This window comes from Camelus dromedarius, chromosome 11 (assembly GCF_036321535.1).
Source record: "Camelus dromedarius isolate mCamDro1 chromosome 11, mCamDro1.pat, whole genome shotgun sequence".
NCBI classification, from domain to species: domain Eukaryota; kingdom Metazoa; phylum Chordata; class Mammalia; order Artiodactyla; family Camelidae; genus Camelus; species Camelus dromedarius.
In genome coordinates this window covers 52,566,840-52,589,484 of record NC_087446.1, presented here as the reverse complement: position 1 = coordinate 52,589,484, position 22,645 = coordinate 52,566,840, and the positions used below count along the sequence as shown (strand labels likewise).

General features: G+C 42.9%; 2 protein-coding genes and 1 long non-coding RNA gene across 5 annotated transcripts in view; 2 read left to right on the top strand and 1 right to left on the bottom strand.

Moving 5' to 3' along the window:
* Positions 1–4,916, top strand: part of LOC116156361 (uncharacterized) — a 31,248-nt gene extending 26,332 nt beyond the window's left edge. For 2 of the 3 annotated variants that reach the window (XR_010382901.1, XR_010382899.1), the window contains 2 exons: positions 3,614–3,733; positions 4,603–4,916. This is a non-coding gene — a long non-coding RNA (uncharacterized LOC116156361). Of the gene's footprint in view, positions 1–3,613; positions 3,734–4,241; positions 4,404–4,602 lie in introns of those variants that run through there. The other variant, XR_010382900.1, reaches the window with a different exon arrangement.
* Positions 4,917–5,279: 363 nt separating this feature from the next.
* On the top strand, positions 5,280–7,568 carry LOC105103829 (olfactory receptor 10AD1). The gene is made up of 2 exons (XM_064491237.1): positions 5,280–5,334; positions 5,393–7,568. The coding sequence occupies exons 1-2, from the start codon at positions 5,280–5,282 to the stop codon at positions 6,418–6,420; spliced, it is 1,083 nt and encodes a 360-aa protein (XP_064347307.1). The 3' UTR covers positions 6,421–7,568.
* A 12,423-nt stretch (positions 7,569–19,991) lies between these two features.
* On the bottom strand, positions 19,992–22,309 carry CCDC184 (coiled-coil domain containing 184). The gene has a single exon (XM_010997452.3). The coding sequence runs from the start codon at positions 21,809–21,811 to the stop codon at positions 21,224–21,226; it is 588 nt and encodes a 195-aa protein (XP_010995754.2). The 5' UTR covers positions 21,812–22,309; the 3' UTR covers positions 19,992–21,223.
* Between the last annotated feature and the right edge of the window lie 336 nt (positions 22,310–22,645).

The window sequence follows — 22,645 nt, the reverse complement described above, 5'->3', positions numbered from 1 at the left end:
ACTTCCTATTTCATATGCTTCAGGAATTCTGAATTCTGAATTCCTGAAGCATATGAAATATTACATATGCAAACTTTTCATCTTACTTCTTTGACCACCTTTCTAACCAAAAAACACAAATTACAGGCTGCATTTTTCAGTGAATTGTTTGTTGTGAAAAAACATTTCCCCCTTTTAACATATATCAATTTTTCCACTTATAGGGAGAAATCTAAAAAATTTGCAACTGTACTGGAATTTTCAGACACCAAAACACAGTTTTAACCTCAATATCACAAGGTTTTCAGGTTGACAGTTGATTCAAAAGGTCCTTCAAAATCACAACTGTCCATTTCTCTTTCATACATGTACAACACACCCAAACAAGTGCAAATGTCTGTAATGCTGAGAACTATATCTAACAAGAGAGTGGTTGTAACCTCCAGCTTCTGCTACTTCAATGACTGTTTAGGCAGCACCAAAAACAGTAAAATAAGGATCAGTAGGAAATGTGTTGAAACTGAGGTCATAATGTTGGGGTCTTGAGGTGGCTGGATTTTGAGAACTTAAGAGTCCTAAGGAATAGGAGATAATGTGTATTTCTATGTGGCTTGAACTACACCCTTCCTAGAGTTCTAGATACTGAGGCTAAGAGTTCGGTGTGACAGCACAGCCATTACAGGAATTGTGAAGAGGGTGGAGTCTCCAAACTACATTTCCTATAATCCCAGAACAACTTTTCCATCAGTTCTAAAGTTGGGTGGACTTTCTTTTGGTGGAAGAGATTTTAAATAAATCTTAGGCACTCCACTCATTCCTCTCTTCTTTTTTCTATACAGATTTTCTGGATGGCCTTTACTATCCACAAAAGCTTCCCAGGGGAGCATGAGTGATAGATCTGTTTGGAGTTGGTATTTATTTTTCTACTTACGGTATTTTGAAGTTTGTAGCACTCTCTGTCTTCTGCTTATTGTTGAGGCAATATGTTTTGTGCAGTTTTATTTCTTCTTTTTGACCTTTATTGTTTTTGGGGTATCTGGAGAGAGAGTTGTTTTAGACTAGTCAGAATCCAGCCATTTTGGTTTATATTTTTGCTACTGAAAAGCCCTTCTTTGGTCTAGTATCTTTTCTTTGTCAACTGTCTGTCTTTTCTCTCTGGCTACTCTTAAGAGACAGAAGCCAGAAGATCTTCTCTTTGTATTTGATATTTTGAAATTTACTTCCTTGTTTATTTTTATCTATTTTGTTTGAGATTTGTTATCCCTTCTAAATTTAAGGAAAAAAAATTTTCTTTAACCTGGGAAAAAAATCACTCAGCCATTATCTTTTTGAATATTGTTTCTTCTTCATTCTTTCTAGTCATTACCATATGTTATTTTTTTCTCATTTTGTTCTGCCATATCTCTTAACTCTCTTTTTAGTTTATCTCATTGTCTCTGAGTTGTGTTCTGGGTAATTCTTTAGCTCCATCTTATACATTTTCTAGCTGTTTCTTCTATTATGTGTAATGCACTATTGAAATGTCTAAGTTTTTAATTTCAAAAAATGTAAGTCCTACTTGTTTCTTTTCAATATACCTGCCTTTATCAATACTATCTTGTTCCTTTCTCCTGTTTTCAACTTCAGATTTTATTTATTTGAACATGTTAAACATACATTGTATTATTAAGCCAAAAAATTCCACTATCTAAAGATACTGAGGAGTCTGGTTTGATATTTCTTGTTTCTTTTAACTGTTGCTCAAAGTGATTGCTTTGTAATTTGGGATCATCGGCTCATGTTTACCAGAATTCACATGTGGAAATTCTGTGCAGTCTATTTTGTGAGAGAATTTATGTTTGTTTCTGTCAATTTCTCCAGAAAGATACCAAGTCAGAACCATCTTCTCAAAATTATTTACCTTACATAATTATTTGGCTTAGAATTATTATTCTGGGACTAGGTATGTAATATAAATTCAAGAGCAAAAGTTTGTGGTTCTAAATTATCAAGGAAGATTTTTTTCCCCCGAAACCCAGGCTAACATAGACAAATATCCATGTTGCTTTCCTTTGCCAGTGGGAGGATTTGTTCCTTGACCACTATTACTGAGTGTGTAGCACTGTGAGGGTATAAGTTTTAGCCATGATCTCATTTCCAACTTCCTACATTGTTCAGGTCCAAAGGGCTTGCCTCCTATTCTAGTGTAGTCATCTGAAGCCTATTTATTGAGATCCACAAACATTCCCTGGCAAACATGGTATTAGTACCTGATTGTCCTTCTGATTTTTAGCTTTTTCTTTATTTTTGCCCACTGAAGATTTTCCTTATTTTCTTGAAATTTCAGCAAGAACTTTACAAGGTTTTAAAACTATTTTATATAGCATTATTTGAGTTTTATAGTTTTGTGGGGTGTGGGGATGGAAGGGTGGTTCAGAAATGGAAATCCTACCCCAAATCTTTTTATTAGGATATAATATATATTCAGTAAATTTTACACTTTTTAGTGTACAGTTGTATGATATTTGACAATAGTCTTCTAACCATCACTGCAATCAAAGACACATAACTCAAAATTTCATCATCCATCATCCCCACAAGTTTCCTCATGCCCCTATGTAATCAATTTGGTCAACTCTTCCATCTACCCCCAAGCCTTGGCAATCAGTGAACTGTTTTATGTGCCTATAGTTTTGCCATCTCCAGAATGTTGTATAAATTAAATCATACAGTATGTACCCTGTTGATTCTGTCTTTTATTTTTATAGTGCATTTGAGACTCATCCGTGTTGTATATATAGCAGTAGTTTTTCCTTTTTATTTCTGAGCAGTATTTCATTGTATGGGTGTACCACAGTGTGTTTACTCACCACTTGAAGGTATTTATTCACCACTCAAAATGTCAGTTTTTGATGATTATGACTAAAGCTGCTATAAATATCTGCATACAGCTATTGTATGAACATTAGGTTTTTAATGCCCCTGAGTAGAAACCTAGGAGTGAGATTTCTAGGTTGTATGGTTAAATGTATGAGACATTAACAACTGGTTTTTTTTAAACATTTTTTATTGATTTATAATAATTTTACAATGTAACAACTGTTTTACAAGAAGTTGTACCATTTTGCATTCCCACCAGCAATGTATTAGCAATGTATGAGTTTCACTGGCAACATTTCTTTGTCAGCACTTAGAATTGTCAGGCCTTATTTTATTCTATAATTCTAATAAATGTATAGTGTTGTTTTTCTGCATCTATTGAGATGATCATATGATTTTTATCCTTTGTTTTGTTAATGTGATATATCACATTGACTAGTAAAACTGTCCTTGAATTCCTGAAATGAATCCCACCTGATCATGTTATATAATTTTTTAATGTTAACTTCAGTTTTCTAATACTTTGTTAAGGTGCAAGAATTCAATTACTTAGCACTGAGACAAAATTTGAAATCCTGAGAAGGTTAAAACCTACACTATAAAAAAAGTGGGAGAATAGGTAATTAACAAATGGAATATGTGAAATGTAGGGTTTCACACCTATTCTATAAAGTACAGGACACACATAACTTAATAATGTTTAAGTAAATATTCATCACCAATGATATAGTTGTCAAAGAACTAACAAGGTCATCATACACAACTTCTTTTCCAGAGTGGCCCACCAGTGAGACCATCCTCCCTGGACAAGTTCTTCAAACACTATGAGAGTTTCTTTGTTATTTGCCACATGTTTCAGTGACGAACATCATTACCAGTCAAGCAACAGAATGAGGTAGGATGAGATTTTCAGGATATTGTCCCATTTATTTATACAAAGGTTTGATTTATTAACCCTTGATGGTAGTTAACAAGTCACTAGACACCAGGTATCATAGAATATTCTTTCTGGCACAGTGAACCTCAAGTAGACATTTATACTCCTATAGGTCCTAGTTATTCCTTAGGCTGAACTTCAGTTTCTTCTTGGTCAAGTCCTAGCTGTTTGAAGTTTAGCTTACTGACTTCTCTTGACAAAATTCTGACCTCACCTTCAACATGTCTACTGGGTCCAGCATTCTGAGCCACATCTTGGATTAAACAGTTCTCTCTACCCCTCCCTGCCCTTTCTGGGCTCACAAGAGGAAAAGTTCTAAGTACAAGTTCTAGGGAATCATTCCAAAGTAGCAATGGTGGGAATGGCCTAATGCCTAAACACTGCCTTGACCTATCAGGAAACACCTAGAGGGAATCCAGAGCTGAAAAGAGTGGCAGTAATGACATAGGCATCTTCTAAAATTAAGACAGGTAACATAGAGATGTAAAGACATACAGAAGAGAAGGGAGTTCAACCAGAGGTAGCTCAATGGCTGACACCCACCATCAGAGATGAGAAGGGGAGAAGAAAAGATTAAGAAGTAGAGTGGAAGGGATCTATATGATACACCTTAACTCCAAAACAAGATGAAGAGGAGAGATTTCATATGAATATAATGACTTCCTAAAATTTACAATACTGAATAAAAGAGCTGAGAATTCTGAATGCTTATTCTCTGAAGATGGACAAGATTTAGTCCTGGATACATATGAACATATGAAAATCCTCTGAAGGTCTATCCAGAAAGATTGAATTTGTACCCTTATCATAATTCCCTTTTCTCACAGGAATGGTTTGATCCTTTTCACCCAGTGATGTACTGCTCTAAATTCCAATCCCAGCAGGAAAACTGTCTCCTGTTAAGAAGCATCCAAGAGCTCACAACCAGGTCCCATCTCCAGCATGCACAGCATGGGTGGTTAACACAGCAGCAGCAAACACTGGGGAAGTGAGTCTATAAAGAGGTAGCATAATTGAGGAGCTAAGCATGATTGTTTCAAATTATGGAAATCATTTTCACCTAAGGGAAGATCCAGAGGGTTAGCATGTTTTTATTTTCCCTGAAAATTCAACCAATTCATTGTTTTAAATAGATCCTGTAGTTGAGCCTTTTTTTTTTTCCTAGAGAAATACATCTTCAAAAGTTAAGTGTTTCCTCAGTATGATCTATAAGCTAACAGCCACCGTACTCTCACTTCAAACACTCCAGTCCTCTGTTTGGCATGGGTTCTGGGCCCAATTGTCTTGTTTTTTCACCTCTGAATACATTTTATTTAAGGATATTCCTTCAGTATTGAGGGTCCTGGAACTTTACTTCACTTAAGGCCAGATCAAACTAGAATAAAGTATAACCACAACTTCCTTAATTTTTTATATTATGATTCCATGTATGTAGCCTACGTGACTGGCATTTTTACCCTCCCATAACACTGCCAATTACATGAATGTTTAGTAAAGCTCCAAAATGTTTACCACCATTCATTCATCTTGTGCAATTATAGCTGTGATCCTGGGTCCAAGTGAGTACCTTGCATTATCCTAAAACTATCTCTTGCTTTTCCTGTCCTTCCTCCTCAGGCAGGTCCAAGCCAGTGGACCTAAGGAATGTCAGCAAAGTGACAGAGTTTATCCTAGTGGGCTTTGAGCAGAGCTCCCCTTCCACAAGGGCATTGCTCTTTGCCCTCTTCCTAGCCCTCTACAGCCTTGCCATGGCCACGAACGGCCTCATCATCTTCATCACCTGGACAGACCCCAGGCTCAACAGCCCCATGTACTTCTTCCTTGGCCACCTCTCCTTTCTGGATGTCTGCTTCATCACCACCACCATCCCACAGATGCTGATCCACCTGGTGGTCAAGAATCACACTATCACCTTTGCCTCCTGCTTAACCCAAATGTATCTGGTTTTTGGAGTGGGTGTGGCTGAGTGCATTCTCCTGGCTTTCATGGCCTATGACCGTTTCGTTGCTATCTGCCACCCACTTAGCTATGCCCAGATCATGAGCCAGCAGGTCTGTGTGAGACTGGTGAGTACTGCCTGGTTCATCGGGCTGATCAATGGCATCCTGCTTGATTACATGACATTTCATGGTCCATTCTGTAGAGACAACCACATAGAAAACTTCTTCTGTGAGGCCCCCATAGTGATCACCCTCTCTTGTGGAGACCCCCAGTTTAGTCTGAGAGTGATCTTTGCTGATGCCATTGTGGTGCTGCTCAGCCCCATGGTGCTCATTGTCATCTCCTATGCCCGCATCCTGGCCTCCATCCTGGGCAGAGCCTCCTCCTCAGGTCGGGGAAAGACTTTCTCTACTTGTGCCTCCCATCTGACTGTGGTCATCTTTTTCTATACCTCAGCCATGTTCTCTTACATGAACCCCCGCAGCACACACGGTCCTGACAAAGACAAGCCTTTCTCCCTCTTCTACACCATCATCACCCCCATGTGCAACCCCATCATCTACAGTTTTCGAAATAAAGAAATGAAAGGGGCCATGGTGAGGGCCTTGGGAGGACCAGCTTTTCCCAGGCAGAGTCTGTCTAGTGGGAAGACTCCTGGAGGGGCAGCCTCTTCCTCCAGCCCTGACAGATGGGTAAGTCTCTAATGCTAAAAGGCTCCAGGAAAGAGCATTCAGAGCTTCCTTTGTACGAGCATCAGACCCGGAAGATCCTACTGATGTCTGATGCTCATCTGTCTGACTTGACTTTAAGCACTGTTTTCTCTTGGACCTTCCTCAGGAGAAGCCAAGACTTTCCTGAGTAATTTTCTTCTATGTTCTCACAACAGGATCTATAAACACATAAGTTCACTTAACTCCATTTCATTTTCTTTGTATAGTACTTTTACATGCTAGTCCCAGCCTGAGTTCCACATATACTAAATATACTAAAAAGGAGTAAACTTTTTTTCTCTTTCAACATCGTTTTAATCCATTTTTCTTTCTCATACTCCACTCTCACGTCCTGAATCTGCCCTCATCCACCCTCCTCCTATATGAGAAACAGAAGGGGAAGAGTAAGCAAAAGGGATTTAGGGAGCAGTGTTGACATTAAGAAAAGGCAGCTAGAGAAAAGAAGAAAAAGAAAAACTAAGAATCAGCAGCCTGAACTTCATCTTCTTAGCCTCTACTAGCCCATGAGGGAGAATTTGTGGTGGCATTAAACTACCAACATACCAATTTATGTTTGTGCATGTGTGTGTTGGGGAAGGGCAAGTGGGAGAGGCCAGGTCTCAAACCCCCTCTTCCTAAGTCCTCTAATTTTCTAAAGTCCATAAGTGCTTGATATTTCCCTTCAGATGCAAGTAGCTTGTCAGACTGTCAGTTTCCTTCCCTGGTACCCATGTCCCTAATTAACTCCCCTCTGTCTGCTGCCTTTGTTTTTCTCAAACATCTTTTATTTTATTCCATCTCATTCTGATTCCACCTCACCTCCTCATCTTAAATGGACCGATTTCATTCCCTGTACTTTAAGGTACCCCTCTCCACACTACCTGCACCACTGCAGAAGGCTTTTTGTTTGCAACCCTTCCTGTCTGGTTTCCTCTCGCTTCTCTCCTTCACCAAACCCAGTGTCCCATGAAAGGGCACTGTGTTCTCAGCTGTTCTGTTTCTTTGAAAATTGCATCTTTCTCATGCTCCTTTCATAACAGAGAGGAAAGAAAAGGGGATAGGCCTATGCTATAGTTTTCTGGTGCTACTTCCATAAGATGAACGCACCTCACTTGGGATGCTGTCAAACAGACTACCACCCTTTCCACATCCTGCATATCACACACTACCAACTGCAGTGACTTGAAGCAGTAGCTTCACTCCACAAAGCTCTATTTTAAGTCCAAATTGATGAATCTCTAGTTCAGAGGACATGTGAGAAGCACTTCTCAGTCAGCAAGAAGAAATGAGACACCATTGTAATCAAGAAGAAACAATGAGCACAGAACCTAAACATACATGCTCAAAGAAAAACTACACCAAGGCAAAGTTAAGCAGGCAAGAAAGACTTTAAGACTACTGCAATAGGAAGGAGAGTGAATTCAACTTTGAGAAATAATACAACATTTCCCCAACACTGTTGTATGTTGACGTAAACAAGACACTGTTCCAGCTTTTAATTCTAATAGGGCAGATAAGAACAAATAATGGTAACACAAAGGGCAAACGTTATAACAGGCTTAAAGAAAATACATTGGAGGACAGATAATAACAGTGCTCACAATTATTAAACACCTAGGTTCTAACAACTTTACATTTAATCTTCACAAAACCCTTGAAGTACAAGTACCACCTGTATTGAGAAGCAAAACTGAGGCTCATTGAGGTTAACTAATTTGCTCAAAGTCATAGGGCATTTTAAATGGCATAGCCGCAATTCTAACTGGGCACCACTTCTACAGCCTGCACTCCTTAAGAGGAATCGAGTAACTATCCCAAAGAATGGGGCCGGTTTTCTACGGAGGAGTTGGTATTAGGACTAAGCCTTAAAGAATAAGCAATGAATTAAAAAGTAGGAAACGGGGAGGGGAGTGTCATTGCCAGGGACCAGAAATGCCAGGCAAGAGGAACTGCTTGATTCGTCGCTGAAATGGTGGGTTCAACGTGGATGGCCAAGGGCAGGTAGGGCCAGGGATGCTGTAAAATCAGGCTGAATGACCTAGAACTGCCTTCTCAAGGCCAATCACTTCTCATTCAGGATCCTGTGCTCCTGGCAGCCTGGGCGCCAGGCGGAAACCGACGCAAGGGGTCGGCCGGGCGGGGTGGGGGTAGGGGGTGGAGGGCGGTGCTCTCGCGCTGGTGAAGCAGCTGCCCCGGCCGTGTCCTCCCTGCCTCAGCCTCTACCTTGGTTCCTGGGCCCGGAAGGCACCAGAAGAGCCCACAGGGGCCGCGAAAACCCATGTAAATGCAGTAACTAGAAGCCATCCCGAAATGGGCGTCCCTTCTCATTTCCGAATGCAAAGGCACCGGAGGATGGACCGCGCGCGACCAGGCTCTAGGGTTACCACAGCCCAGCCCAGAGGCCGAAAATGTGGGAAGGAAACTCAGGAATTCTGCCCGGAGTCCAGGCTCAACCCGCCCTGCACTCCTCTCATCTTAAGCCTGCGCTATGTTTCCCTGCCGGGTTTGGGACCAGCAGGACTAAACTACCCAGGAGGCCGTCGGGCCCTGACCTAATTACAGCCGCAGAGGAGGTGGGCGGGGTCCGTGCTAAGAACCTGAGGCCAATCAGCCTTCCCCAACCTCTGGGATCGCCGCTATGGCAACCAATGAGCGCCTTCTCCTAGGCCGCCCCTCCCCGGCCGGAGCGCTCTAACCCAACCACTCTGGGAGACACGAGCTATTCTGGGAGACTCCGCAGCCTCCCGCCCCCGCTGGTGATGTGCTCCTCGAGCTTGGGATACCCTCCCAGCCGAGTGCAGTTGTTGAAATGCGGCGCCCCTTTGGCAGAGAATGGGATGGAGTGGGAGCGGAGCAAGGCTGGAGGCAGGCCTGAGCAGAGATCGTTGCCTATCACTTAGAGTCTCGTCCAGGGATCTGTCGCCTAGTTCCTTCCAGGTGACGCTCCCTCCCCCCGCTTTCAGCGGATTGCATAATCGTTGGCTTCCTCTTCCCTCCTTTGGACAACGGCAGGCTTCTCTGAGCTTCCCTGCCTCCCTTCTCAGTAACCGACTCCAAGAAACCTTCCTTGATCCCTTGCCCTTCTGGATTCACTGGACTTTCTTTAAGTTCCCTTCATAACCTGTGCGTTTTCCTAGCACTGTACCGTTATTTACTTTTCTATCTTCCCCACTAGTCTGTGGTTCATTTTTGAGTCCTTAGCACAGTACCTGACTATAGGTGGTGCTGTAGTGCTGTTTCCTCAAGGAAATCCTAAGCAGAATCCAAATGGAGTCACCAAATAAAGGCAAAGCTATTTTGATAGGAGTGGAGAGGGCGTTTCCAGGGCCTTAAATTCCCAAGGAAGCCCCTGAAGCACCATCATTAGTGACTTCAGGTGAAATATTCAGTTTATGTTATGGTTGACCCAGGACATGAAAATTAAATATATCTAGAGATTCTAAGAACACCCTTAAAGAGCACCCTACTTTGATTACACGTGTTCGTTTTTATTTTTCTGTCTAAAGACCTAGGTATCTGTTCACCTCTTAAAAGTTTAATTCTTCACCCAGCTATGGGCTTCCAGGCTAACCGGCGTGGACCATATCAACAGATTGCCTTACCTCGGGGTTTCTATTGAGTTCAGCCAATTAGTAGCATAGGCAGAAGGTCAGAGAGAATTAAGACTCTGTGGTGAGGGTATTTAATCCTCTGACTGTTTCCCTGTGAGCGCTGTGCACTCACTTGAGTCCCCTTGCTAAGATCTCATTCCTATCGCATACCCCCTTCTACCTAGTTCTCTATTTTAAAGTTTGAACCACCATTTCCCATTACCTCTTCATGCTTAGCCCCTCTACTATTAGATTCTGGGTACTGCCCACCCACCTTGTGACTTCCTTACACCCTGCCCACACCTTTGTAAATAATCCTTTATTAAACTCCTCACACTATTATAATTTGAGTATACCATCTGCTTCCTGGTGATACCCTTATACAAGACCATTCTCATTTACTTAGGTAATGAAGACAGTTATCTCAACTGCAAACATTTGAAGGCTGTATGATGTAGTAGAAAGAGCACAGGTTTTGAAGTTGGAGAAAAGTCTCATGTCATGCAATCATTCATTCATTTGGCAGATGTTCCACAGTCCCATTAGCTGTAGCAGGGATTTTAGAGAGTGTCTGCTGTGGCACACAGCCCATTCTCCAAGAACCCTCTTCTCCTCCTACAGTGGTGAACCCTGGCAACCAAGTTAGTAAGTACCATGTGACACCACCCTCCACCATCACCACAATTAGTACAGCAAAGCTAAATTGATTATCCTCATTCACAGGAGTTTGGAATTGGTATCCAATGGGTAAAATCAGTTCTGGGCTAGAAGAGGCAGAGACTCAAGCTGTCGAGCAATTGTCTTCTGCCATGTACCTGAAAAAACAAAGAAAGTTGGCAGCGATAATAGGTTGAAGTCAGAGGGCAGTGGGAAGCAGAGATAAAACACCTTGTCTGCAGAGAAAGAGCCTAAGATAGCGATTGCCCTGATTTTAGTCAGCCTTGGAGGCCCACTTGCATTCTTGCTCTTGGGTTTTGTGAGATAACCTTGCATCCTTATAATAAACTCCTTTTTTTTCCCTCTAACCTATTACAGATATATTTCTACTTCTTGCAACCAAAAAAAGTCTTAACTAAGACAATATCTACTTCAATCTGGTTATAAGGATTAATGAGAAAGTATTTCAAACATCTAAATCAGTACCTCAAAAAATGTTATTTTCTCCCTTCCAACTGTGAATGGCACCCATGTGATCTGAGCAACAGGCTTATCTGTTCTTTGTACTTCTTTGGAATGACAAGCCCATTTCACAGTGGTATTTTTAAAAAGTTTTTCTTAATTTCTGCTTTTCCTCTTCCAATTGCTGATCTGTTCATGGTCTAAGTGCTGATATATTTGTGTTTGTGTTTTGTTATGTTTTGTTTTAAAAATTTTGTTCCTCAGTGGATTGAATTAATCAATTCTCAGTTCATGACATACCATCATTGATCCCACAAGGAAAGGCTCTCTTGTTTTATGTCTTTATTTCTTTATTCTGTCTTTATACCCTTTATCTCCACTCCCTCCACACACCCTCAAAATAAGCAATTTTAGTATCTGAATGTGTATATTTCTTTTTAAATGTGTTCTCAGAAAGTAGTTTTTATTTTGTAGGCATGTATTTTTAAATGTACTCCAAAGCTACTATTATCTCTCTTATTTTGTGGCTTACTTTTTTTACTGAGCACTGTTTTTCATTTCCTTCCACGTTGCCAGGTGCTAGCATTTAATCTGTTGTTTCATACTGATGCCTACTATTCCACGATGTGCACTACTCACTCATAGTGTTGTACTATCCACTCGTCCATTGACGAACACCCATGTTTCCCCCAAGTCCGTGCCACTATAAATAACCCTGCAAAGAACATCCTTGTATTAGTCCCCTTCTGGATGTGTAGAGAATTTGTTTTGTTTTTCTTAGGAGAAGAATTGCTGGGCTATAGAGTATGAATCTATTTAATGTATGCAGGTAATGCCAGATTCCCTTCCAGAAGTGGAGGAATGAGTCCTGCAGCAGTGCAAGTTTCTACATTTCCACATCCCTGACAACATTAGTAATTATCTAGTCATCTAATTTTTGCTGTTTTGATAAAGGTAAATTGAAATCTCATTGTTGGTTTAATTTGCATTTGATTACTAATGGTTTTGATCAAATTTCCATATGCAGATTAGACTTTTCTGTTCTGTAATGTGCCTGTTGATATTATCTGCACCTGTTTTTCTATTGGGTTGCTGTCTTTTTCCTGTTCATTTGCAGGGGTTCCATGTACATCCTAGGATGACATTACATCCTTGTCGGTGTTGGACAAAGCAAATATTTTCTTCATTCTGCCATCTGCCTACTAACTTTGTCCATGGTGCCCTTATAGAACATAAATCTTTAATTGTTTTATAATCACATTCCTCAGTTCTTGCCTTATGGCTTGTGCTTTTGAAAGTGTTGAAAAATGTGGACTATTCCCTTAGTTATGCCTACTCCCTGCCTAGTATCTCTAAATCTGAGTTCCCTGGAGAGGTCCCTATGGTCATTCCATCCCTTCACTCCATCCCGCACTCCTCTTCACTAGACTCCAAATTGTTTGAACTGACTGAGTTTCATTCTTAAGAGAAGCTCATCTTCCTTGAGCCTTTTCTCCCATAGAATTTCAGGCTATGAAAATCATGTCTTTTAACTGTTCAAAGTCAGGCTTCCCATAATCCTGGATACACATCTCACCTTATCTTCCTGGCTAGGAGGAAGAACCCAAAATGGCAGAGTTACTTTTTTTCTCAATTTTCCTCACTCCCATTTCACTAGCCATTTCCATCTTTGTTGGTCAGAATTAGGCCCAGGTCACAATCTCTGCTCTGCCATCTTCTTCCTTATGAAGGATGAAACTACACTAAAATAACATTCTCCTTACTTCTGGAACTTGGCTTTGTGCCAGTTTCATGATTTGTCCTGGGACCTATAATCCAGTTTATTTATTTTGGCGGAACCTGGCACATTTTTACAATGATATTTCTTATTTCTCTCTCCTTTATCTTCACCTAAATAATTCCTTTTTTGTTTACACTTTCAAGGGTACAAAATCCCATATGAGACTCTGTCTTCATGATGTAAAGTATTACTCTGACTTTCCTTCTATCATTTTCTTTTGTTTTTATTTTATTTTTCCTACTTACATCCTTGTGTCTCTCTTCTTCTTTCCTTCCTTCCCTCCCTGCCCTTTTCCTTGATCCTTTCCTTTCTGAATTTTATGAATGCTGAGGGCCAGGGCTGACTTTCTGTAGATCACAGCAAAGAAGCCGCTTTCATCCTAGAAGTCAGTTCCCCACAAACATATGGTGTGTGTCACATGACTGGTAATTCCTTTTATGTTGCACCTCAGAACTCAGTTGTTTCTTTTGAACGATGTACTGCACCTTTTTTCACTGCTGTGGTCCAGGCATGAGTTCCATCCTACCAAGTTTCTTAATATATAGGACATTTTATTTTCCTTATTGTGTGAAATCTCAAGTTATATTTGTATATTACCTGTACTTTTTGCTTTGGTGTAGGGGCCATAAGTACTTTTTATTTTTTGCAACCCTTTTCTACTTTTTTCAAAGAATTATGGGATGCCACCTCTGCTACTGCTTTTCTTCCAGTGTTGTATTTGATGTCCTCTGTAGTATAAAATTTTGTGTTTTCTCACCATTTTTCACTTTGTATTCTCCATTTTATCTTTGTCATCCTCACCTACTGACTCCCACCACACACACACACACACACACACACACACACACACACACACACACAGCATTCCCAATTTCAAGTTGACATACTCTTAATTCAGTTGACAATGCTCACAGAAAACAGATTTTCCTTTCAGTCTTCTGAGAAGCACCCTGTTCCAATTCCAGAACATGTAATTCCCTCATCATTAGACTGTAAGCAACATAGGGCAGGGGCCATGACTTCTTGAGATTGCCCCAGTGCCTACCACCTCCCATGAGATATAGTAGGCAGTTGGTAAATACTTGCTGAGCCAGGCATGGTTTGCATCTTGGATGTCTTTGTCCATCATCCTTCTAAGAATTATTCACCTACTCTAGAAGGAATTTTGACTTTCTTTTTTCATTCTCAATGAGAAATCCACACCACCATCAGCTTCCCTTAGCATATTGTAAACACTTCTAGCAGAGTAAGATGCAGTATCATTTACTGAGGGGGAAAAAAGAAACCCTGATTTCAGACCTCAGTTACATGCAATGACATAATTAATATTTATTAACTGTAAACCCTCTTAAAAGGAGACTATACATTTTTATAAAGTGCTTGAGGTAGAACTAAGGTAAATTCCCCCAACCTAGGGGTCTAAATGTGAAAGAAACTGTTTTATAAGAGAAGAATTTTGCTTGTTATACTGTAGGAATGACAGGCAGGAGGAGGAAGAGTAAAGGAAGGCTACATGGAAGTGTCAGTGAAAGGCATAAACTTTCAGTAGTAACATTTTTGAAGATTCTAAGAGATGACATATTTTTTTATTCCTAGATCTAAAATCCTGTAATTTTTCACTTATATGTTTAAGACTCAATTAAACACTTACTTTCTTCCTATTATGAGAAAGGTTCCTTGCTACTGATTTCATTATTCCAGACACACTTCCCCACCCGCCATTCTAACATCTCTGAAATGGGATGTGTCTTATAATTGATCATCGATGTCAGTTTATAATTACTGTTGGTCAAGCAACGTAGTTGTCATTGCCTACACATGCCTGGGCCTAGTTATTCTAGGTGACTTACTAGGAATCTCCAATTCCTTGATATTTCAATTAAATAACCATTTAAGAACCACCTGAAGGAATAGTAGTCCTGGTTATTGTCTGAATATCTTCCTTGACCTCTTACTGACAAGATCAAAAAAGTCCCCGCTTTAAAACTTGCAGCATAGGTGGTGTGGCCTGGAAGAAGTCCCCAGAGATAACAATGAAGCTCTCTTTGAAGAAATACTACTTCACTAATGCTCAAAATGACCCAGAGAATATAAATGCATGGAAAAATACAGACATCAACAACTCTGAGTCAAAAAGTGATTCAGAAGTATCAGACTCAGTATGAAGAAATTATAAGAATACCATAATGACTTTCAGTTATGTTTATGTGCATTGTAGTGATATTTTAAAAGTTATACTTCTAAATAAGTTCTTTAAATAGGAATGAAATTTTAAAATATAAGTGATTAAAAAAAAAAGCATGGCGATAGTTGAATTGGCACTTATGTTTTCTTTCTTAATGGTACCTAAAATAGAGATGTGCCACACAATTGCTGGTGCCTTAAAGTCTATAAAATAAGATAAATACTTCAGAGACTATAAAAAAAATGTGAAAGCAGTTCCAGTTCTCAAAATATTCATAACCTGGAAGGAGGACTAACAAGCATATAAAGAACAATAGAAATGAGGGAAAATATGGTAATTGTCCCCCCAAAAGGTAAAAACAAAAAGATCTGAACATTTGGACACATTAGGAAAGCCTTCTTCGAGGAAGAAGGATTTGAGGAGGGCCTGAAGAACTGACAGGATTCCATGTGGCAGAGACAGAATGGAATAGGAAGAGTAAAGAGCAAAAATCAGCTGCAGGAAAACAGGCATTTCTGGGGAATGGTGAATAGCATATTTTGACTCAAGGGTTTGTTAGACTTTTTTGGCTTTTTAGACCCCTTTAAGAATGTAATGAAAGGTATGAACCCAAATCCTAGAAATAAAGGCACAAATTTCATAATCAGAAAGTTTTTTTAGGGGGGAGGGTTTAGCTCAAGTGGTAGAGTACATGCTTAGCATGCAGAAGTCCTGGGTTCAATTCCCAGTACCTCCTCTAAATATAAATAAACCTAATTATCTCCCTCCCCCCAAAAAAGAGAAGTATTCCATCTATTAAATTAAGCATGATAGATTGGAATGTCACTGCCATTTAAAAAAATTTTTTTTGCATACTGTTTCTGGGGATTTCCCATTTGCAGATAGCACAGAGAGGGAGCAGGGAAAAGCAGCTTTGCTGGACACCCCATGATAAGCTGGGCTGGAGACCAAGGCTGCAGAAGTCCCTCTTCTGGAGGAGAAGTTTGGATCTGACTGAACTTGGGAAGAATGACTAAGAGAAATGGACTCAAGGGCCAGGGGCAATGTACCCAGTCCACTAATCCAGAGATTAAAAGATTTGGACACCTTTGGGAATCATTTCTAGCTGACTGGATGTTGTAGGCTTCCAACTGATGGGATTGTAGCTGGAAAATGTACCTGGGAAATGAAATGTATAGGTTAAAAAGTATGCCAGGGCCTTATTGGGGGGTGGGGGGGGGACTTGACTTCCCCAACCACTGTATTTTACACTTAATTCAGGAAGTAATGGGATGTGATGCAGATTTCTAAGGAGACCGAATGTTCAGAGCTGTGGTTAGGAAAATTAATCTTCAGGATTATAGGTGTGTGAGAGGCCAGGCGAGAGCAGTTAGGAGTTTATTGCAGTTGGTTTTTATATCCTTCAAATACATTCTATGTATTCAGTTTTATCTTCTGTCCCTACCACCCACCATTTGGTAGAGCCAGGCCTTTAGTAAGCACTTGGTGGTGCTTGCTAAATTGAAAACCGTAAATTTACTGTGAGGGTCCCCTTGTAATGTCCCTGTTCCTCACCAGGTGGCACCATTACAGCATTATTTACAAAACAGGCTTCCTGCTAAGTGCTTCCAAGCAGAAAGGCTGTTATTTCTTCAAGGGAATTCACCTGGGACAATCTAGAGGTGAGGGGACCGGGGGGGGGGGGGGGGGGGGCCGGGGCAGGGGGGCGTTGGGTAATGGTAGCTGGGGTGAAAGATCCAAGAATATTCTTTTTGTATTGTAAATCAACTATACTTGAACTATACTTCAAATTTTTTTTAAAAAAGAATATTCCTTTTGTACTTCTCTATGATTTCTTACCGTAGCAGAATATCTTGGCTGAATTCCTAGGCATATAGATGGGGAAAAATGCTTAAGAAAACCTGCCTTTTCAAAGATACAAGCAGCTTTCAATCTTGCAAGAAGTATTAGACTTAAATATATCTGGGAAAGAACTGTTCTGTAATTCTGGAAATTCTTAGGTGAGCCATTTCATTAAACATATCAGGAAGAAACCATCCTCTGTGGTGATACTGAGGTCAATAAAGCTGCATATTTATGTTGGAGGCCAGTTTGAATCTCTTAGAGCAATGACTATTTCTTTAGAACAAAATTTAGTTGTATGAGGCTAAAGTTGTAGCTTATTTTATGAAGTTGTATGTTTTCCTTTTGAGATTATAGAGCTAACCCTGAGAGATTTCCTGATGAGAGACAGGAGTACTGGAAACTGAAAGAGTTGTGATGATTTACATGCAGGTTGTGTTGGGCTCAGACATAAAGTGCAGCACAAAGATAGAAGGGACCATCACCTCACTGCCACATATCAGCAGTGCTCTGACAAACTCCCAGGTACTAGAAGGCTTGGAAGTAATGGAAGACAAGATTCTTAGCACATTCTAATAGGTGTCAATATAATTTGAATTTGTTGTATAAGTGGTGAGTAATCAGATTTATGCAAAGATTTCAATTCAGTGTAGGAAATACTCTGGAGGGCCCAGGAGGAAAGAGTGTATTGACAGTCAACATGGTATCAATTCAGTCATTTCTTCTTTGCTATTTTTCAAATTAAAAAGTCTCATGACTTTTTAGCTCAATGATTCTTACCTTTTTACTTAATTCTTACCTTTAAGAATTAAGTTGAAACAGTGGATGTTCTCTCTAGAGAATATAAATACTTACACAATTTTGCATTCAATTTCAAGGGGCTATGACTCCATCCATGAGTCCCAGAAATCTCACCTGAAACTCATGCACCACACCAGCAGCATTACAAAGGCTAAGTGCCAGAGGGGAATGGGGAATCAGGAGAAAGAAGGAGGTGGGAGAGAAACCTATGCTGTATCCCTATGAGATGTTGGTGCAGGTAACTGAAGAAAACTGAAGAATTGCTTTTTTGGGGGAACTTATCTATCTGGACTTGGGGGGAATAGCGAGAGAAATTCTAGGAGCCCTGGGCTGAAGGACTGATGACACATTTAGGACTGTAGGCATAGGTAGTAGAACTGAATTGGAGTCAAGGGTTAAAGGGCTCAACCAGACCTTTCTACAGCTGCTAAAGGGCTAAGCTGCCTTGGGATTCAGGTCATACTCTGCAGAATCTGAGCTACAGGGAGCAGGAAAGAGGCATAAGAATGGAGCTGTATCAGGGAATATCTGGGAACATCAGCTTCTTCCTCTCAAGGAGCAAGTCAAGTAGGCCATCTTCTCTGTGCCATTATTGTATTATGACCAGCTAGACTCTGAGAAGTGTCACTAACCAAAACCTGAACTGTGATTTCTTGTTCCAACTGAGAAGATGAAAAATGACTAAAACTAATGTTATTTCCTTTTCAGGACTCTTAGACTCTTGATTGGGGAAATAAGGGATTTCCTTCTCTGAAGATGAAATAATAGTGCAATTAGCAGAGTGGTTCCCATCTAGGGTTCTTTAAGTCAGAAGAGCTGGGTTTAACTCCTGGTTCTGCCAAGTTCTGTTTGTGTTACCTTGACCAAGTCTTGAAGTCTGTTTCTGGAACGTTAAGTGAAAATAATAATAGTACCTACTTCATAGGATTGTTGGAAGATAAAATTGGGCACAGTGTCTGGCATACAGTAAGTGCTCAATAAGTGACAGCTATCATTGTTATTGGTGCTGAATGCTGGAACTGTAACAGGAAACTGTCTTTCAGTTCTCAGGGACACTTCCCAACTAACATACTTTTAGCTGCCGTCTCTAGGGCCCCAGCACACATTCCCCAACCACAGAACAACTCAGGGCTTTCTCTGGTCATCCTATGTGTACAGGGCTGGCTTTAAGACCTTTCTGAACCATAACTGCATGACCTTTATGAAGAAAGTCCACGTCAGCTTGGGAATCTCATCATCCCTTTTACTTGACTATCCTGAAGGATGAATTCTTTAGACATGCAAGGATTATGTTAAAATAGAGCTTTTAGAACCTTCCCTTGGTTAATTGTATTTTCCCAGAGGAGCCAGTCACCACCATCACCCCCCCCCATCCCAAGAGAACAGTAAGAAAACTAGGATTTGCACAAGATTTCTGAGGGGTCTTAGATATTTTTCTCCTAACAACTTTTTGTCCCCATTTTACACAGACAGAAACTAAGTCTCAAGCAGTTGTTTACTGCTGGAACTGTGATTCAGTCCCAGTGCTCTTTCCATCTCTCTACAGCAAGAACACATATACATGCATATATACACATACATACACACATATGCAAGCGCACACACACACACACACACACACACACACACACACACACACAGCATCCCAACTCATTCTTCTCCCAAATTCTGTTCAGGGTAGCCTTGGGATATCTCCAGTGCCCAAAGGAGCAGACTTGAGCTGATTTCAGTCTAAGCTCCTGGGGGAACACCTTACTGGCATTCTCCACTAGAGGCCCTGAGGCAGTTATTGTGGTTTCCTTTGTGATGTGTCACTCTACTGCCAGAGATCCCGGGCAATCCCTCCTGAACAATACACCCTCCCTAGCCCTCCCATGGAACAGGTGTCATGCCTACCATTCCAGGACTCACATTTGGAAATCATCTCCCAGAAGGCAGATGCTTCACTGAAAAGAAGTCTTTTGCACATCTGGAGTTCTAGCTACTGAAAACCTTTGTTAGTTTGGGAGTCTCAGCACGTACCCTCTCCTTCCTCAGTACAGCTTGAGGTCAAGGTCCAGGACGGAAGGGAAAGCAGGTAGAATTGGCAATCATATCCCGACCAGGGCAGGGACAGTCAGCTCCTTGGAACCAGAGGCAAGGAGAGAGGAGGGAAGGTGTGGTCCCTTTAGTTCCCACTACTAAGCCCTTGTCTATGCAATGGGTCCAGAAGCCCCACCCTGACATCGCCCTAGTACCAGTCAGCAAGGAGGGGAGATGACGCCTCTTTATTAAGGTTAACACCAAGGAAAGCATTGAGAAAGAATACACAGAGAAAGAGGAAGGGCACACAAAGTCACCACTTGAGGAGGTGGGAGGGAGGCATCAGTTAAGAATCTCAGGACAGCCACATGCTCCATGCCCTGGTTGTGGGGGAAAAAAGGAGAGGAGAGGGAAAAGCGCCAAGAGAGCCTGGGGCTCACAGAAGGGTCTGAAGCCCCTAAACCTAACACCAGAGCCACAAGCCCTGCCCCTCAGGGCTCACACACTACTGCACAGGTCGACACACGTAACACACACAAGACATTATGGAGGCAACAACAAGAGGCAGCGGGCAGGGACATATTGACAGGAAAAGGAACTGAAGTTAAGCAGGTGTAGCCAGGAGAGAGACAGTTTTTGGCTGCGGCCCCCAGGAGTCCCTCAAACGTCCCCTAAATCTGGGCTGTTGCTGAGCACCCCCAAGTCTCTGCCTGTGAACTGGGCTCTTTGTTCTCTAAGCCCCAGTGAGTGGATAAAGCAATCCCAGATGAAGTCAGTGACAAGGCAGGGTCCGCTCTGCATGCAAAATCCTAGAGGTTGAGCTATTATGTCTTCATGCACATTCATAGCCAGCTCCTCCCAGCCCAGGGGCCCTTGGAACCCCATTCACCCAGATTCCTAGGACTGCAGTTCCCTCCTCAAGCTTCCTTTACCAATCAGCAGCCGCAGAGATCTGTGAGGGGGAGAGGCTTCTGCAGAACGCTGAATAGCTTGGATTTCATCACAAGGGTACATTTTCTGTTGCCAGAACAGAATACCCCCAATTCTTTAATTTCTAGGTAAATCGTTAGAGATTATTTGCCATAGTCCTACATAAGTCCTTTTTCAGAATAGAAAAAGCAGAATTTTATTTACACAATTCAGGGGTTCTCCTGTTGGCTGGGGAGGGGGAAAGGGCAGGGTAGGGGATTGGATGGGAGTCCAGAGATGGGCGCTTCCTCTCCCGGAACCTCACCTTTCCGCAGTTTGCTACGTCTCTCTTGGTTAGACAGAAAGAATTCCTGATGCTCCCAAAGTCCTTTACCCTATAAATCCTTCCTCGAGGGAGTCTCTCTCTGCCTGACCCACAAGAGCAGCGGTCAGAGTGAAGCATGCTGCACCGCGCCTTTCAGTCCCCTTGCGTCACGCACTCGGAAACCCAAAGCCAGCCCGGGAAAGTAGTGCCCCCTCGGAGTACCCTCACAGAGAGGCCTCGCCCTCCAGCTGCAGCAGGGTAATGTCGGGCAGATCGAGGGGCTCCACAAGTGGCCCGTCCCCTCCAAGGAGGCCAGCACAGGGGCTCTCGGGGCGCTCACAGTGACTAGTGGGTGTGGCGGAGCTGGGCATCTCCTTCTCTTCTTCATCGTCGTCCTCCTCGTCCTCAGGATCGCGACCCAGCAAACCGCTGTCCCCCATCCCAGGCGAAGGAGTCTCCGGCTCTTGGGGGGCTCCCGGGAAGCTCCCCTTGCCGCCGACCACGCCCAGGCCACCCTGGCGGGGCGCGGTGGTCATAATCTGGCACATGGAGACGATAGCTCGCTGGTTAGCACAAACGTCGTCCGAGAGCACCTGGATGTGCGAGGCCTGCTCGTCCAGGGCCCCCCGCATGGCCCTCACGTCCTCAAACAGGGCCTGCAGCTGGGCCTTCAGGTGCTCCATCAGTTCCTTCATGCCGCCGTTGTACTCTCCTGAGATCACGTCCCCCACGGCTGGCACGGTGGACACCTCCAGAGGTGCCGGCATGTCGCCGCCGTCCTTGGTCATGATCTCCAGCAGACCGTCCTCCATTGAATGGCAGAAGCGGGCGGTGGCGGCTCCGGGTCCGGTCCAGCCCGGCCTCGGGGTGGGGGAGGGGACGGGGAAGGGGAGAAGTGCCCGGAGGCGCGGGCAAGAGCCGAGGGAAGAGGAGGCTCCCGAGAAGGGCAGGGAGCCGACGTGAGAAGGTGAGTCCCGGGCGGAGGGCGCGGGCAGGATCGGGGGAGGCCGGGAAGAGCCGGCGGGACGAGGACCCGGCGACAGTCCCAGGGCGGACGTCTCTCCGGCTTGCCCCGGGGCGAAAGCACCCTGCCCTGACTAGCCTCCTGAACTGCGCCCGTGGCAGCGCCGCCCTTAGGGCGTCAAGAGCAGCAAGTGCCCGCCGGTTCCCTAGGTCAGAGAAGCGTTCGCGAAGGGGCCCGTGTCGAGGCTGAGGCCAGCAGCTGGTCGAGCTTGGGACTCCCCCCGGCCATTTACCGGCAGCGCCCGAGAGTGTGGTTGGAGTGGCAGGGGCGGGTCTCCCCACCAAGCCGCGGATGCTCCTCTGTTTCCAAGGCGACGCATGGCACGTAAATGACGTGTGTCTCCATGGCAACCAGGAAGTGGAGAAGAGAAAGGAGGATGATTTGGAAGCTGCAGTGGGGCTCTGGAGTCTGGGCTAGCGGGTGGGGCGGGAGGGGAGGGGACGCTGCAGTGGCCTCAGCTGAGGCTGGAAGAGCGTAGGGCTGCAGTGTTTAATAGGGAAGCATGAGAGAGCAGTTTTTTGCATAAATCCCCAGGTCGGGGAGACATCTTCTTTCCCCAAGTTTGGCTGGGTAATAGACACTGAGCGCGACTGCCTTGATAGGATTTTCACCCGCTCGCAAT

Bases quoted from the DNA above. Each gene is read 5' to 3' on its own strand.
- LOC105103829 (XM_064491237.1), top strand. From the start codon at position 5,280: ATGTTTACCACCATTCATTCATCTTGTGCAATTATAGCTGTGATCCTG. The intron at 5,335-5,392 runs GTGAGTACCTTG...CTTCCTCCTCAG, and splicing joins AGCTGTGATCCTGGGTCCAA to GCAGGTCCAAGCCAGTGGAC.
- CCDC184 (XM_010997452.3), bottom strand. From the start codon at position 21,811: ATGGAGGACGGTCTGCTGGAGATCATGACCAAGGACGGCGGCGACATG.